This window comes from Pistacia vera, unplaced genomic scaffold (assembly GCF_008641045.1).
Source record: "Pistacia vera cultivar Batoury unplaced genomic scaffold, PisVer_v2 Contig14, whole genome shotgun sequence".
NCBI classification, from domain to species: domain Eukaryota; kingdom Viridiplantae; phylum Streptophyta; class Magnoliopsida; order Sapindales; family Anacardiaceae; genus Pistacia; species Pistacia vera.
In genome coordinates, this window is record NW_022195466.1 from 811,362 (window position 1) to 829,544 (window position 18,183).

The 18,183-nt window shown below is 33.6% G+C and overlaps 2 protein-coding genes across 5 annotated transcripts; both read left to right on the forward strand.

The window, feature by feature from the left end:
• The first annotated feature begins 10,101 nt into the window (after positions 1–10,101).
• On the forward strand, positions 10,102–12,670 carry LOC116123053. Of its 3 annotated transcripts, XM_031408847.1 has the most exons (6): positions 10,102–10,174; positions 10,304–10,347; positions 10,444–11,214; positions 11,375–11,569; positions 11,660–11,751; positions 11,833–12,670. In XM_031408847.1, exons 3-6 carry the CDS (start codon positions 10,447–10,449, stop codon positions 12,542–12,544), a joined length of 1,767 nt encoding a protein of 588 aa, XP_031264707.1. In that variant the 5' UTR covers positions 10,102–10,174; positions 10,304–10,347; positions 10,444–10,446; the 3' UTR covers positions 12,545–12,670. The 3 variants fall into 3 exon arrangements, with proteins under 3 accessions (XP_031264707.1, XP_031264706.1, XP_031264705.1); XM_031408846.1 differs by having other exon boundaries at positions 10,109–10,347; XM_031408845.1 differs by having other exon boundaries at positions 10,109–11,214.
• A 2,251-nt stretch (positions 12,671–14,921) lies between these two features.
• Positions 14,922–18,031, forward strand: LOC116123043 (pre-mRNA-processing factor 17). Of its 2 annotated transcripts, XM_031408829.1 has the most exons (2): positions 14,922–16,704; positions 17,721–18,031. In XM_031408829.1, the coding sequence occupies exons 1-2, from the start codon at positions 14,945–14,947 to the stop codon at positions 17,725–17,727; spliced, it is 1,767 nt and encodes a 588-aa protein (XP_031264689.1). In that variant the 5' UTR covers positions 14,922–14,944; the 3' UTR covers positions 17,728–18,031. The 2 variants fall into 2 exon arrangements, with proteins under 2 accessions (XP_031264689.1, XP_031264690.1); XM_031408830.1 differs by lacking the exon at positions 17,721–18,031 and having other exon boundaries at positions 14,922–16,708.
• The last annotated feature ends 152 nt before the right edge of the window (positions 18,032–18,183 follow it).

The following is an 18,183-nucleotide window of genomic DNA, read 5'->3' on the forward strand; positions in this document are numbered from 1 at the left end:
ACGACGGACAACAGCGTTGCGCTCTATATCCGGCGAACTAAACCGGTCCGAAGAGAGATTTACGGTGAAGGCCAAATCTATGATGAACCACCATTATACGGAATACATCATTATAATTTACATCGGTATTTTGACGTTTTACACGAATGCCGCATTTTAATTTCCTGTTTGGTTGAAAAAACTGGAGTGAGACTCGGGTACTGCTTGGTTTCTTTCTTTCTTTTACGTTTCTTTTAATAAAATGTTTCTTGCTGCAGTTGCTTAATTTATAAATTGCTTTGATTAATTGAATTGTTTTTTTTTTTTTTTTTTTTTTTTTTAAATAAGGGAGTGTCATCTGGATCTTATAGTAATATTTTAATGCACTAAAGAATCGCATATTAGAATTCTTTCCTGGATGAAATGGGAGAATGAGAGGTGACGTTGTTGATACAAGCAACACGTCTCTCTCTCTTTTGCCTCTGTTGCTGTTTCGGAATTTGTTGATGGAGGCTGGTTTTCACTGTTTGAATTTGTTGAAATTTTACAGGAACATTTGAACCTCATCTTCTTGTAGAGTACTCTGAGTTAGAGAAAAAGAGAAGGAGGAGAAAAGGGTCCTAATTTGAGGCACGAGTGGTAACTGAACTTCAAGCTGGTTTGGTAATTCCATCCATCACTTTGTTGAAAGTCTTTTGCTACTAATCTGGCTTTAGACATTTGCAAACTTCCATCAGCATTCTATTTCACCCTAAACACCCATTTGTTATCTATTACAATCATATCTGAACTGTATGGAACTAATTGCCAAGTATCGTTTACTACTCATGCATCAGACTCCATCTGCATTGCATCTTTCCACTCTTTATGTTTTTAAAGCTTCTTCTATTGAACTTGGCTCCTTCGAACATTCAATAGAAGTATGTAAAGCTAGTGGAAGATTACCTGTTTTTGACCTGGTGATCATTGGACGATGATTTTCTGGTTTGGTAGCTTGATTTGGCACGAATGGTACGTAATTGAACTTCAAGCTGGATTGCTGGATAGTCCGAAGGATTTGAGATAACTCTCATGTCAGCTTGCTGTACGGAACTACCTATCTTGACTGCTGAACTATCTGACTTTGCTACTGTCTCAAATTCCACCTGCAGAGAGTTTTGACTGTCTGATTTGGTTGTTGGTTCAACTTCTGCCTGTAGAGAGTTTTTTGAATGGCTGGAAATACAAGGAACCTGCTCATTTTCAGAATAAACATTCTCATTAGAAGAAATCTGTTCATCACCAGAATCTGAACTATTTGATTTAAGCATTTCAGATGCTTGTTGATTGATAGATGTCACAACTTCTAGAAAACAAAAAAAGCAGAAGATTTCCTTAAAGGAGCTATAATTTCTTAGCTTCAGAAAACTGTCTTGCAAACTATTTTTATAATACATTATGATCCTAAGATGGCAATCCTCCTGGAACTTTATCTCATCCATTCAATTCCTCCTGGAACTTTATCTCATCCATTCAATTGAATTGGCAACAAACACAATCGCGTCTGCACTGGACCGTTGGATAACCTCTGATTTTGCTTCAGCTGCTTTTGGGAAGAAACACAAACCCTTATAGCCTTCACTGTCCGATCCTCTGAATGTTTTGTTTGTTTGAAGAATAATACTACACATACATCATTCTCATACAACATTATGTGACAAGATATGATTGGATGAAAGTTTAATTTTAACTTTAAATTAGTCAATCATATCTTGTCACATAATATTGTCTGAAAAATGTTGTATGAAAATAATGTATATATAGTATTACTCTTGTTTAAATATCTGTCATCAAAGCTCCGTCGTTTCTGAATTCACAACTAACAGCAACTCAACTGATTTTGGCTGCCGTTTCTGTCTTCCTCTACTTGCCTCCTGACGCCGTCGGCTTCTGTTTGTTCAACTTGTGAATGTTTGTAGATTGTTAAAATCTATGTGACGGGTTGAAAGTGTATCTCTCAACCTTCAAGAAGATAAATTTTTTTATTTTTAATAATATTTTCTAAAATTATTTTGACAACAAAATCACAATAACATTGTTTAATTGTGTTCTTAATTTCTGCTCAAATTATATTATGCTTAATATTATTCTTGTAAATATAGTATAGAGAAAAATCAATGGTATTACTAACAGTAGTAATACCACAAGTTGGTATTAGGTTATGTAAATAATAAAAAATTTAATAATTATTAATCATATTCAATATAAAAATAAATAAGAGAAAAAAAATGGCAAACATTACATAATAATATTAAAATATGGTATGGCTCATTTGATAATTCTATAATATTTTAGATTTTGTCCATAAGAATAAAAACCTAATTGAAAATGTTCAAAATAGTGAAAACTCTACGTGTGGATTAATTGCATATACTTTGATAAACTTAATTTGTTTATTTAGTAAAAATACTTGTTTATAAAATTATATTTTTAAGAGACTAGATAAACTCTCATAATATTAATCAAGAAAAACAATAATATACTATCATCTATCGAAAATATTTAAGTTTTTTATTCTGAATATGGGAAGGTAAATTAAGATAATAAGTGGAGGTGTTGAAGTCCTTAATTTGTTGCACGCACTTTGCATGCATTAATGTTAAAATGTGATGAACATTTTGGTCGTATTGACCTCTTCTGTTGTCGTGTATATTAGGAGTTTCTAGGTCATTGATGGTGATGGTATATTTAATTATGCATGCATCGGCAACGGCAATGGCAACGTTATTCACTAAAAAAAAAAAAAAAAAAATGTATTTTTTAACTGAATGATTTGACAAAATTTCTTGATTGTTCTAAAAAAAACAGTAAAGAAATGTAATCCTTGATAAAATCTTGACAATTCAAGAATTTAAAATAATCTTTGATCTTTTACAGAATCATTGACAATTAATAGTTATTAACTGTCAAGAATTTTGTCGAAATCAAATTATACAACTTATTTTCTTGATTGTTATAGTCTCAAGGATTAAGTTAAAAAAAAAAAAAAAAAAAGCTAAAATTGCACTAATGCAAAGTTTCTCACCTCAAAAATTTCACTAAGGGCATCTCCAATCTAATGCCAAAACACTAAAATAGTGTAAAAAGTGTACTCTAACCCAACGCCAAACATTACATCAATTTGGTGTAAATGAACAGTGTCACGCCAAATTTGACGTGACATTGTTCACTTACACTAATTTGGTGTGACACTGTTCAAAAACTATAAAATATATTTTTTTATTTGTATTTATGTTAATTTGATTATTATTTATATTAATATTTATAATAAATTAATAATAATTATATAATTCAAAAAATGATGAAAAATTAAAAAAAAATTATTCAATGTAAATATTAAACTACAATAACTCAAAATATAAATTAATATTAATTTAAAAATACTAAAATTAAAAAAAATACAANTTATATTTTATTTATGGACGGGCGTCCTTTAAATGGGGACGCCCGTCCCTTGTATATGGACGCCCGTCCATATAATATGGACGGGCGTCCATGTTAGTGAACGACCGTCCAAATTTAATGAACGGCCGTTCACTAGAAAAAAAATTATTAAACAAAACAGATGTGTGTTACACGTAGGCCGGTACACATTTTCGGTGTAAACTTTTCGGTGTCCCTAGCATTATTGAAAAAGAAAACAAGTTTTATATGACATAAAGTCCGTCGGCCCAGTAACTATTACTTCTTTTGAGTTGAGAAAAGACAGCACAACTACAGCTCTGTTTTTCTTATGGCTATTGGGTAGTCTCTTGTTACTGGGCTTGCCCTATGCATAATGGGCTTACGGGCGTTGTATTATTGGGCTTTTGTTTGCCCTTTTGCCCTGCTTCATTTTCTTCACTATAATCATGATGGGTTCTAATGGCACCCCAACAATTATACTACACCACTTCTTAAGACACCCACTTTAAAGTTTTGAAATTTTTTTTTTTTTTTATATTCTGATAACACCCACAAATTTCATTATTACTCTCTATTCAATTTTTTTTTTCTTTCAAGCCATAACCCACTTAATAAAAAATGAGATAACATCATAATAGGGACAATCACTGAAACTCTTACCCAACTGATAGTTTCTAAGATCTCAAGAGATTAGTTGAAGTACGCGTAAGTTTGCCCAAAAGCCCCCAATAATAAAGAAAAGAGAAAAAATACCCTAAGTAGTCCTTAAAAAATTATGTCCTTCTCATTTCATACATTTCTATACAAATAGGGGTAAGGAACCTCTTTATGTATGGGCTTTCAAACCTTATAACTATTACAGTTTTAAGGAAGAGATATAGTTTTGATAATAAAAGTTACGAATAAATGAAAAGATGTAATAATAAGGTTAAAAATAAGCAAAAAGATTTTAGTGGTCTATTAATATTCATTAACATTTTTTAGATTATTACAATAGAATATTTTGAGTTAAGAAAAATATGATTTTTTTCTAGAATTGAATTGTGAATGTTAGCATCTTATCTTATTTATTTCGGTTACAAATATATGGTCGACTTAAAATGGGCAATGTTTTAGCTTTAGAGTGGTATTATTTAAGTCCCAATAATAATTTCTGAGCTTATAAGCTAGTTAAACTAACTTATAAGTTTTAAAATTAAGTTAACATGTTTGTTTATAAGTTCTTATAAGTTAAAAAAAAAAAGTGCCTCCCCCAACTTTTTTTTTTTTCTTTACTTATAAGCTAGTTTGACCAAAGTATATTAACACATTATCTTATTTAATTTTAAAATTACATAGTATACCCTTATAATGTAGTACCATTTTTAGTCATTTTACAATAAAAGTACTTTAAGCTACATTTTACCAAACACGTCAACTACTTATCAGTTACTTATAAGTATTTTAACTAAACACGTAATTACTTAAAATTTTAAATGCTTATAAGTTAATTTTTATAAACTCAGATAAACACCCCTTAAATAGGTTGAATAAGATACTCCTTAACTATTCTATAATTTAATTCGTAATAATAAAGAAATTCTACTATTTAAAAAACAAAATTAACAAAAGAAATCTTAACAGTGTGAAGACTATCAATAATTTGGTTAAAATTCTGAAAAAAAAAAAAAAAAAAACAAATCCTTGAAAATTCAGCTAAATCCTTTGTTAGTTAGATACTTAGATAAGTGTCAAGGATTTGGTTAAAATTCTGTTAAATCCTTGATAGTTATTGAATTGTCAAGAGGTCTTTGACAATTCAAAAACTGTCATGATTCTTTCTTGACCAGGGCTACAATGATAATTCAAAAATTGTCATTATATCCCTTCTTAATAGATAATACTTGTCAAAGAAAGGTTTTTTTCTTGTAGTGTGTTACTTGCAACATGATGTTTGTTGTTAACATCATGGCGCCATGGAAGGAATCAACGATAGACAAAGAGGGGGACCTCACTATTATCACTATTTACTTGCTCCCTCAAAATGGTGGGATAACCAACTTATCTATGCTTTCTTGGTAACCATGTCTTCGATAACAAATTTAGGAACCCTAATATTCAGCATTGCATATAACATCAGAGTATAATAAATAAAGAGAGGTGTTATTTAAGCACCACTCAATCTCTTTCTAAACCTTAATAGTTGATTTTTGTTTAAAAAAATATATATTTTAAAACTTGTAATTACCAAAAAGGGCATTTATTCTTTTAGTACTACTCAAATATTAGAAAACTCTTTATTTCTTAAAACCCTAAATCCTCTAAATTTTTTTAGGTATTTGAGGTATCTAGACCTACGTTAGAGATTAAGTAATCTTTAGGGCCACGAAACACCCTACAAGTCCAATGGATCAAGGTAATTGTATAAATGTGATAAGTATTTCTACTATAATTCGAACACAAGACTTATAGGTATAGCTAATTCCAATAGCTAAAGGGTTTTTCATCCGACCACAAGGAGAGATAAATCCTCTAAATCTTTTTTACACATTAGAATAATGATTTTAAGATTAAAAGTATTTTGAAGCGATGGAAGACGACTTCAATCAATGGAAAACAATAATAATGAAAATTTAATTTTTAATTATTTTTTTCAATTCTTTTTATTTGCCATCTCATATTTCTTGATGAAAAGAAAAAAAAAATCGTAAAAAAGTATGATGCTACACAAAGCTCCCATCGCCCTCTTCCTGTAACAAAAGTTTTTCGCTTGACAACTTTGAATCTAAATCCCCTTCTTCTATAGTTTGGTTTTTTGCTTGATAACTTTGGATTTGAATCCTCTCCTTCTGTCCTTCTATCAACTTTTATTAGTAAAAGAGACAAATAACGGACTGGAGAAGTATATATATATTGTGAGTAGGTTTCAAAGAGGAAATGTAGTGTTGAATGAATTGTGAATGCATTAAGATTTAACTCAAGCTATTAAAATGGCAACTAGAATTTCACCCTAGATTGTAGATGCAAAAAATCTACCGTCATGAAAATAGGGTATGATCCCGTGAGATTGAGACCACTGACAATCCGCTAGACCTACACACATGAAAGGACAAGCGTGAAGCTTTCGGAAAACACCGGGGTGGTGTTTGTCGTAGGTACTCTGACACTCAAGTCAGCGAGACTGAAAGAGATTATTTGATAAGAATTAAGGAGATGAAGAATTACCAGGAGTCCTGCCGAAGGCTAGGACTACGGTGGAGGAGTCGGGTTCTTGGGAGCAAGAACTTAGAAACAAATAGATAGTTTTGAGTATAGTAGATTGACTATTAGAGATTCCATGCCTAATGAGAAGGCAAACCTCTATTTTTATAGTGAACCTAACGGGTTGAAATCCTAATAGGACATTGAGTCCTCTTTTTTGAGAGATAATCCCTATCAAGAAAGAAATATGATCTTTTGACCTTATTAGATTAAGTTTAATAGTTTAAATAAGATTTGGAATCTTAATACGACACTAAGTCCTATTTAGGGAGATAATCTCTATCATGAAAGAGATATGATTTCTTCACCTGATCATATTAAGTTTAATAGTTTAAATAAGATTTAGAATCTTAGTAGGACAATAAGTCTTATTTTGGGAAATAATCCCTATTATGAAAGAGATATGATTTTTTGACCTTATCAAATTAAGTTTGATAGTTTGAGTAAGATTTAGAATCTTAGTAGAAGAGGAAATAGAAGGAGATTCTGATTTCCTATTTATAGACTGTTGCAGGTTAATGGGCTGAAACCCAGTTTAGCTTAATTTATAGGATAGTCCAACTCATAGAGTGGATAGTTCACAAGATGATTTTAAACGTATGCCCAATCGGGATTGGGTTGAGGCCTTGGGTCATGACATGTTTATTTCGTTATTAGGTCTCATCAAGCCCAAGGCGATTTTTGGCCCTAACAGTTAATATCGGAATAAAATATAATATATTTGTAAATTATATTTCAAAAACGATTTTAATAATTATTAAGAATTAAAAAAAAAAATTAAAGGAGTTTTTGTCTGAGCTTATAAGCTAGTTAAACTAACTTATAAGTTTTAAAATTAAGTTAACATGTTTGTTTATAAGTTCTTATAAGTTAAAAAAAAAAAGTGCCTCCCCCCAACTTTTTTTTTTTCTTTACTTATAAGCTAGTTTGACCAAGTATATTAACACATTATCTTTATTTAATTTTAAAATTACATAGTATACCCTTATTTAATGTAGTACCATTTTTAGTCATTTTACAATAAAATGTACTTATAAGCTACATTTTACCAAACACGTCAACTACTTATCAGTTACTTATAAGTATTTTAACTAAACACGTAATTACTTAAAATTTTAAATGCTTATAAGTTAATTTTTATAAACTCAGATAAACACCCCTTAAATAGGGTTTGAATAAGACTACTCCTTAAAAAGAAAACAAGTGTAATGGGACAGATAAAGACCGTCGGCCCATTAACTATTACTTCTTTGGAGTTGAGAAGAGACAGCACAACTACAGCTAGTCTCTTGTTACTGGGCTTGGCCTACTGCACAATGGGCTTACGGGCGTTATATAATTGGGCTTTTGTTATCCCTCTGGCCCTGCTCCATTTTTTTTCACTATAATCATGATGAGTTTAATGGCACCCCAACAACTATACTAAAAGAACACCACTTCTTAAGACACCCACTTTGTAAGTTTTGAAAAAAAAAAATTTCTATTATGATAACACCCACAAATTTCATGATTACTCTCTATTCCATCTTTTTTTTTTCGGTTCAAACCATAACCAACTTAATAAAAATGTACGCACGTAAACATGAATAAAAGATGAGATAACATCATAATAGAAGTAGTTACTAGAACTCTTACCCGATTGGTAATTCCAGGGTCTTGAGGGATCAGTTGAGGTATGCGTAAGTTGACCTTGACACCCGCCATAATAAAGAAAAAGGAAAAAAAAACCTAAGTAGTCCTTATAATATGTCTTTCTCACTTCATACATTTCTATACAAATATGGATAAGGAATCTCTTTATATGTGGGCTTTCAAACCTTATAATTATAACAGTTTTAAGGAAGGGATATAGTTCTGATAATAAAAGTTGCAAATAAATGAAAAGACGTAACAATAAGGTTACAAATAAGCATAAAGATTTTAGTGGTCTATTAATATTCATTAACATTATTTAGATTATTACAATCTAATATTTTGAGTTAAGAAAAATATAATTTTTTTCTAGAATTGAATTGTGAATTTTAGCATCTTATCTTATTTATTTCGGTTACAAATATATGGTCGACTGAAAATGGGCAATGTTTTAGCTTTAGAGTGGTATTATTTAAGTCCCAATAATAATTAAAATTGTTTTTAAAATGTAATATACAAATATATTTTCAAACTTATAATTACTAAAAAGGGAATTAAATATTTTAATACTACCCAAATATTAGAAAACTCTTTATTTCTTAAAATCCTAAATCCCCTAAATGTTTTTTTACAGGTTAGAATCATGATTTTGAGATTAAAAGTATTGTGAAGTTATAGATGATGACTTCAATTAATGGGAAACAATAATCATGAAAAAGTAAGCTTTAGTTATTATTTTTTTCAAATTTTTTTTTTTATTATTTTTTTTAATCTAGCATCTCAAATTTTTTGGTGAAAAGAAAAAATCATTAAAAAGCCTAATACCACACAAGGCTATAATCATCTCTTCTTATAAAAAATGTTCTTTGTTTGACAACTTTGAATCTAAATTAGGGGTAAAAAATGAGTCAGCGGCTCAAGCTCAGCTCGGCTTTGGTTCAGGATTAACTCGATTAGCTCGAATAAGTATTCGAGTTAAGTTTGATCACAGTACAACTCGACTCAAAAAGTTTGAAAAACTCTATTAAAACTTAATTAAGTTCAATTAAGCTCAATTGTACAAGTTCGAATTCAAAGTCAAATTCTAATTTCAAGTATTGAGTTCGAGTAACCAGATACTCGACTCGATTCGCCTTAATTTGACCCTAGTCCGATTCCCCTCTTATTTACTTCTATTAGCAAAAGAGGCAACTAACATAGTGGAGAAGATTAGAAGTATTTGAAATAAAATAAAAAAAAAAAAAAAATTATTGTGGGCAGATTTTAAAGAGGAAATATGATGTCGTTAAATGAATTATGCATGCACTGAGATTTAACCTAACATATTAACATGGCAACGGGAATTTAACCGTAGGGAAAAAAAATAGATGGTGGGGTTACCAAAGAGATCTAAGAAGAAAAATATTAGAGAAGGGTGATATTGGAACTTTTTAAAAAATTATTATTAAAACTTAGAAAGAGATCGACTGAGACTTAAATAACACCCCTCTTAGCTTTTCCCTATTTTAAAACCCAAACTTGATCCAACAATTAACTGAATCACTGAACAACTAATCTGGCCTTGTTTTGTTTGGGCCGGACCCCATAACCTAATGCAGGTCACCCAACGACGTCATATTTGGACTTACCATGCCCTTCGGCCTCGACAAAACTTGAGCAAATTCATTCCCCGTTTATAATTCAAAATCATTAATGACGCGACGCACCAACATGTGACCGTTGCCACAACGTTCCAAAATTCTAAATTTCAAAAAGTTTCTCCGACCTACTTACCGTTGCCAACAGCCCATTCAGTAAACACCCAACCAAATCCCCTACGCTCTTGTCATTCTTTCTTCTGCCAAGAATCTGAGAACAGTAAATTCAATTCGTTTGTGAGGTGCTCAATGTTTTACCTTAATCCTTCTCTCTTCTTTGACTTACTTGTTTTGATTTAATCACAAGGCTCCGCTGCTAAATTTGTTGCTTCAACTCATTATTCTTTATCCTTCTTGGATTTCTTTGTCAGAAATCTTGTTTTGTGGGCTTCTTGTTTCCTGGATCTTACAAAAGGTTCTTCTTTTTTACTCGTTCCCTTCGTGAAATTCATCATTTTTAGGTTGTATCTAGAGTTTGATCGTTGTTCTTGGTGATTCTTTCTGTTAAAAGGCAATGGCAACTCTAGCACCTGGGATTCTGGTAAAATTACTCAGTGGGATGAACACGGGACTCAAGCCCACAAGCGAGCACAGAAGTTCACTTCTTCAAGTAACCGATATCGTTCCAGCCGAGCTTGATGAGAAGAACCTCTGGCCTAAACACGGATTCTACATTAAAGTCTCTGATTCTTCACACTCTATATACGTCAGTCTTCCTTCTGATCAAGATGATTTTGTTCTCAGCAACAAGATGCAACTAGGGCAATTCATATACGTTGATAGATTGGAGCCAGGATCTCCAGTTCCAGTTGTTAAAGGTGCAAAGCCGCTTCCTGGCAGGCACCCATTTGTGGGCACCCCAGAACCATTAATGGGTCTGAGAGAAAAAGGAGAAAAAAGTGAGCAAAAAGCCAATTCAAAGGTTTCAGGTCAAAGAAGAGGATCTTGGGGACAAAACGGGGTTGATGGGGTCTCATCTCCCATGGTTCTGAAGCCAGTTCCTTTGGATTTTGATCCATGTACACCAGTTAAAGAGCGGCCTAGTGCTATTAAAACTATGTCACCGATGATAAGAGGGAGAGTAGCGAAGGATGGCAGTGTTAATGCTGGTATTAGGTGCTCTTTTGGTGGGGGACTTTTGGCTAAAATGGTGGATATGAAAGGAGAAAGTCCTGCATTGCTAAGGAAAAGTTGTGTTGCGCCTTCTGCTTCCAAGTTTCCAAGAAGCAAGAGTGTCTGCGAACGAGAGCCACGCATCCCAGTTAGTCCCTTCAACTCAGCTGTAGGTACATTTGTTCCTCAAGTCTTTGATAATTAAATTATGTGTTTCAATGCTCTGTTTCATTCTTTGTTCCTAAACATATGTAGATTTAATGATTCCATAGGAACTGCATCTTTTTACTTGGTCCTAAATTTTGTTGAGACTTGAGATATTGCTGTAGGAAAAGAAAAGTTCAACACCACCACCAAATTTAAGGAACGCAAGACCCATAGCTTCCCTAAATAAGGCCGGAGATTCAGAAAACTCGAACTCAAGGGTGGTTCCACAACCACCTTCTCAGTCTGTTAATTCAGCCTCAGATAGCAGCACCAGTCTGGCAAAGAACTTGCCAGGAAAGCTAAGCATATTAGGCAAGGTAAATTCGAGAATCCTAACACATTTTTATATTTGGCCTCTTTACGTTATTGTTTCTATGGCTCCTTTAGCTCATATAATGCTTAAACAGGAAGCTGTGCAGCAGCGAGAAACGGCTCAGAAGATTGCCCTTCAAGCACTAAGAGAAGCTTCAGCTACAGAAACGCTAGTTCGCTCTCTCAAGTATCAAATCTATCCTTGTGTTCTATTTTAAATTACAAATTAAAATTTTGAGGTCTGCTAAGATCAATTATATTGTTGTAGGTTGTTTTCGAACTTGAGCAAATCGGCAAGAGCGGATGCTCCAGCAGCTTGCTTTGAGAAGTTTATAGAATTTCATCAACAGATTGTGCAAGCAGTGAGTGATATGGTATCCATTCAGGCAGCCACTGAAATGGCTCAAAATCCAAAAGATAGAAAGCCTGAAGAAGAAGAAGAAGAATCACCAATCTTACACGAAATCAATAACTCAATGGACCAATCCCGGAACTCGGAATTGAGTACATCTAAAAGGCGATTGGCATTGTACAAATCAGTTTCTGTCTTTCCGGGAAGAGTAGAACAGAAGACAAACTTCGAAAAGCTCCTTAGATCAAATTCTAACACGAAGGCAAGTTCAGAGAGAAAAGCACCATCAACCCCACTTGGTAAACTTAACCTTGAAGCCATTGCTGAGAATGATGAAAACAGGAAACCAGTGGTATCTTGCAGCTTAAACCATACAATCAGATTGGGTAAGCAGATAGAAACTGAAGCTGGAAATTGGTTTATGGAGTTTCTTGAGAAAGCTTTGGAAACGGGTATGAAGAAATCAAAAGGCGCAGGAGATGCGGATGTTAAGAAAGTTCCTCAGTCCCTCATACTCAAAATTATTAATTGGGTGGAGGTAGAACAGTGTGATAGTAGTAAGAAGCAGGTTCATCCCAAAGCTGCACAAATAGCCAGGAAGCTGAGAATCAAGATGAAGAACCCTTGAAGGAATGATTTATCAAAGTTTTTTGATAATATTGTGATGACTTTCTGGCTTGATTTCTGTTGTCTAATTTTATAGAGATTCTGTACTTGTTGCCTCTTATGTATGCATATGTTATTCATATAGTCAATCATCTCTTGAATCTTGATTAAATTGCTCTTGATCTGGCATAGTTACTAACTGAAAGCTTATACCAGACGGTCATATTTAAAATACACTATTGAGTATTGAATTGGACTGCATTATGGGATATTACTTAATTTAACCACAATTTAGGGGGTAAAAAAAAAGACCAACTTTCACACCCTAAACTATACTATCCACAGGTTTCATTTATTACCACAATACCCATTTTTAATTTTTATACACACCCCACACTTCGCCCTTTTTCATCATTCTCTTTCAAATCATCTCATACCATATACACCGAATAGATTAATTCTTAGCTATGTAGTAAAGGATTTCAAAACTAAATTAAGGCAAGAGAGTTTACTCTTATGATACTATACCTTTTTTTTTTTGTCTCGTTGAGAAGAAGTGTTAAAATGTTGAACAGAAAACTTAGACCTTTGATGTTTATTGTATTAGGAGGACTAGAGTGATAAAAATAATGTTTTTTAAAGTTTAGGGTCATTAATGAATCCTTTCTAGAGGGAAAAAAGTCGCAAAAAATATTGTATGAAATAAAATAAACCAGTTCGAGTAAAGTTAAATTCTGATGTTTCAAGGGTATTTTATTCAAATTTTAAATAACAGGTTTAAGTATGTGTTTTTGAATTAGATAATAAGGTATATTAACCCAGTTCACTAATATTTCATTTAGTTTTTATTCGGTTTTGCAAAGAACTGAAACAACTCTATCAACTCCAAGTTATGAGTATTTAGCTAAATGGTCAAGCACATGGTTTGCTCTCGCAAGGCCCTCATGAGCATTGTACGGCCAAAAGTCTTATTTTAAACACATCTTAATGACGATGACATAAGATTGTTTAGCTAGTTTATTTATGTAAGGGGGTTTTTGGTCTTTTTATAAGGTGTTGATTAATATAGTTAGGAAAAATGTTACACTCACAACATCTTCTCATAACTCCGATGTGATAGTTTATAATTGGTCAGCTTGTAATTGGTCTCATCTGGGTCTCATATGATAAATTACGACTGACCATTTGTGAACTGTCACGTCAAGATTGTGAAACAAAATTTGTAAGAAGAGGTTGTATGTGTAATATTACTCGTATTATTAGAGTTTGAAAATGAGGTTATTAATTTTTTTATCCCTAAATTAAAATATCCCCTTAATTATTTTGGTTGACACATAATATCACTGAGTTACATACAAAATGTTTTAAATAAAATAGTCCATGGTTGTCAAATATCTATCTTGTATTTATTATTACTATTTTAATATATAATATCATATCAATTTGTACCAATTAATTTATATGAATTTGTATTGGTAGTATTTATATCATGGCGATAGGAAAAATGTTTTCAATTCATGGATATGATAAGAAGACAAAATTTATTGACTAAAATAAGAATTAAGGAAAAATTTGATGAATTTACAGGAAAAATGTACTTTTCTTCGGTATTAAAACATCGTATTCATTTTTTTAAGCATTTGGGCCACGCCGACCACAAAGCCCATAAAAAATTTCTCAAACTAAAAAATAAAAAAATATCAAATTAAACGAAAACAAAACTCATCTCTTCTCTCGGTTTCTTAATTAAAAACTGATAACCCGATTCATAAACACCCACATCGCAGAAACCCAACATTCCGCCTCCTCACGTACAAGAATACGTTGCCGCCACCTCAGATCTCTGAGCCGCGGACTTCTGACAGCCGGCGAAATTTATGTCCTTTCCGAAATCCGGTAATTTAAAACCCCTTAAACAAAACCCAAGATTTTGCACGCTGAAGCCCAACACGCAGCCAACGAAGTCCGGTCGCCGTCTTCCTTAGGTAAAGCTTCTCTTTCTCTCTCTTTTCCTGACTTTCTTTCTCTATCTTTTTTTCTCCATGTGAATATTAAAGTTTACATTCTCTGTAAACTAGGTTTCTGAATGTTGAGTGTTATATGACCTAAAATAACTAGGTTAAGTATTATTGTTGATTTTATGGTCTAGAAAGGGATATGCATTTCATATTGAAAGATGATAATTTGATTGCTGTGGTTTCAGTTGGGTTTCAAAAACTAATTAAAGTTTGAAACTTGTCTTCATGTAATTATTTTACACTTCTTGCTTATTTGTACTGGTGGGGGTTATGTTCTGGTATATAAGTAGCATTCGCAGTGATTAGTTTGTCTCCCTACCACCCCAATTAATTATATTTGAACATATCACCAATTCAGAATTGAATTTCGCATCACAGGATCTATATCTAGTCTCTCCCCCTCGATGGATCTTCTTCAAAAGTATGGAGATGAGCAAGAAGATGAATTAGATGAACCAGAAGATCAGGGCCAAAACCCCAGTACCACAGCAGTAGAATCACCAGACTCATCACCACCACGTCTCCTCCAGTCCAAATCATCAGCTCCTAAAGTTGATGACACCACACTGGCTCTAACTGTTGCCCAAGCTCGCCAGACCCAATCTAGACCTATTGACCCTACCCAGCATGTTGTCAGTTACAACCCCACCTACGATCAGCTCTGGGCCCCAATATATGGTCCAGCGCACCCCTATGCTAAGGATGGAATTGCCCAAGGCATGCGCAACCACAAGCTTGGTTTTGTTGAGGATGCCTCCATTGACTCCTTTGTTTTTGATGAGCAATACAACACTTTCCACAAGTATGGCTATGCTGCTGACCCCTCTGGTAATAATTATATAGGTGACCTGGATGTTCTGCAGAAAAATGATGGTATATCAGTGTATAACATACCACAACATGAGCAAAAGAAGCGAAAGTTGGAGAAGAAAAAGGAATCAGATGAGAATGATGATATGAGTGTTGATGTAGATCATGAAGAGGTTGATAATCCTGCGACTGATACTTGGCTGATGAAGAACCGGAAGAGCCCTTGGGCAGGTAAGAAGGAGGAGGTGCAAACTGAGTTAACTGAAGAGCAAAAGAAATATGCAGAGGAGTATGCAAAGAAGAAAGAAGAGAAAGGTAATGCAGGTGAGAAAGGGGAGCCTGTGGTGGATAAAACTACTTTTCATGGCAAGGAAGAGAGGGACTATCAGGGTCGGTCTTGGATTGCACCTCCCAAAGATGCTAAAGCAGCAAATGATCATTGTTACATACCAAAGAGGTTGGTGCACACTTGGAGTGGGCATACAAAGGGTGTTTCTGCAATTCGGTTCTTCCCCAAACATGGGCATTTGATTCTCTCTGCTGGGATGGATACTAAGGTAAAGATTTGGGATGTGTTCAATTCAGGTAAGTGTATGAGGACTTATATGGGTCATTCAAAGGCAGTTCGGGATATTTCATTTTGTAATGATGGGACTAAATTTTTGACTGCTGGGTATGACAAGAATATTAAGTACTGGGATACAGAAACTGGGCAGGTTATACGGACTTTCTCAACGGGGAAAATTCCATATGTAGTTAAGCTTAATCCTGATGATGATAAGCAAAACATTTTGTTGGCTGGTATGAGTGATAAGAAGATTGTTCAGTGGGATATGAATACAAAAGAGATAACACAAGAGTATGATCAACATTTGGGGGCAGTGAATACAATTACTTTTGTAGACAATAACAGGAGGTTTGTTACTTCAAGTGATGACAAGTCTCTTCGTGTATGGGAATTCGGGATTCCTGTGGTTATAAAGTATATTAGTGAGCCTCACATGCACTCTATGCCATCAATTTCTCTTCACCCCAATTCCAATTGGCTTGCAGCACAGAGTTTGGACAACCAGATTCTTATTTATAGCACTAGAGAGAGATTCCAGCTGAATAAGAAGAAGAGGTTTGCCGGGCACATTGTCGCTGGGTATGCATGCCAAGTCAATTTCTCACCGGATGGACGGTTTGTCATGTCAGGAGATGGTGAGGGTAAGTGCTGGTTTTGGGACTGGAAGAGCTGTAAAGTTTTCAGAACCCTTAAATGTCATGAGGGAGTTTGCATTGGGTGTGAGTGGCATCCATTGGAACAAAGTAAAGTGGCAACATGTGGATGGGATGGCTTGATTAAGTATTGGTAAGTAGTTTCTCATGCCAGATTAATATTTTCTCGTCCATATGGTTCATTTATGTATGTATTTTGGTCTGCTGGCATATATGCCTTTATGTTACCATTTTACTAAATATATGCATTAAGAGATATATCTGTTTTTACCAGTGATAAGATCCTTAGGCAGGTGCACTTGGCTCTAGGTATATAGTCTTTTTTTAAACTGTATGTTTGCAGTTATTAGTCTTATGTATAACTCATTTTTTGCCGTAGTTTCTCTGTTTCTTTTTCTTTTTTTTTTTTCCTTTCCACATGGCTTTACTTTCAATTTTTTGTCTTCCACCAAACATTCCTTCCTATATGTGACTGGATGTTTGAAGGAATTAAATGGTTTTTTTGATATTTGAATTGGTACTCTGTTTCCATATCCCTTCTTTATATGCTTGTTCTCATCGTTCAAAATTTTCTTCCATATTCAGTTGGAGTATATGTGCTGCACTGGTTTATATGATATCAATAAAGCACAGGCCTTTTCAGAGTTTTTATTTTTTTGACACTCAAGAAATACTTTGTTTGTTTTTACTCTTTTGAAGCCCAAAAAGAGAGAAATGTTACTTGGAATTTTCTGACCTTCTTAATATTCTGAGGATTACCTGTCTAATTTATTTTTACTGTTTTGGTAAACAAGCCATATGGTCTCCACACACTTTTTTCGCTTGAGCTCTGACAACTTGCATTGACCATATAAAAGAGAAGTGACTTTGGAAACTATGTATGTGATTTTATTAGTTATCCACTTATTGAATTTTATAACCATTGCATACCTTCCGGACCCCTAATCTAGGATCTACTTGGTTTAGTGCATTGGCACAATGGCAACATAACATAAGTGTCATGTACCCCTTCATCACCTCAGATGGATGGATTGGTGAAATCGCATCAATAAGCATTTTGTTTGTTTATTCATCTGCAATCTCTTAATATCGTTTGATGAATCTGACCAATATTTTGGAAGACTGACCCGTTTAATATTTGGCTTGCAGGGATTAGTTTTATTTATCAGCTTGAGGTCTTGATATGCTGATGTCATTGGACGAATCTGGCGAGACACAATCTAGTTAGCTGGAGAACTGAGGATCCAAAATTTATGCCGGAAAGTTGAATGCAGTATAGAGTTCCAGCTGAAAGATAAATGTGCTTAGTGAGAATCAAGAAATGTATAACATATTTGCACAGTAATGCTGGACAAACCATTCTACTCTTGAGCTCATTCAGTTGTTATTCAGACGGTGAAATTGTACTTTGTATTATATTTCTTTTTGGACCGTAATAGATTACATGATTTTGATATCAATGTATGACTGAGATGTTCCATTTCCAATCATAATCAAGATACAGGATTTAAAAAGGTAAATAATATTACAGTGTTGCACAATATTTCTCTATTTATTTGACAACGGATGCTTAATAAACCCTTCAGAGAAGAGAGGAGAGGGGCACCGAGCT

What these genes read in the sequence shown, in the direction of transcription:
- LOC116123053 (XM_031408847.1), top strand. Translation starts at nt 10,447, where the DNA reads ATGGCAACTCTAGCACCTGGGATTCTGGTAAAATTACTCAGTGGGATG. An exon ending in TTAGTCCCTTCAACTCAGCT is followed by an intron (nt 11,215 to 11,374) that starts GTAGGTACATTT and finishes ATATTGCTGTAG; the next exon opens with GAAAAGAAAAGTTCAACACC. An exon ending in AGCTAAGCATATTAGGCAAG is followed by an intron (nt 11,570 to 11,659) that starts GTAAATTCGAGA and finishes ATGCTTAAACAG; the next exon opens with GAAGCTGTGCAGCAGCGAGA.
- LOC116123043 (XM_031408829.1), top strand. Translation starts at nt 14,945, where the DNA reads ATGGATCTTCTTCAAAAGTATGGAGATGAGCAAGAAGATGAATTAGAT.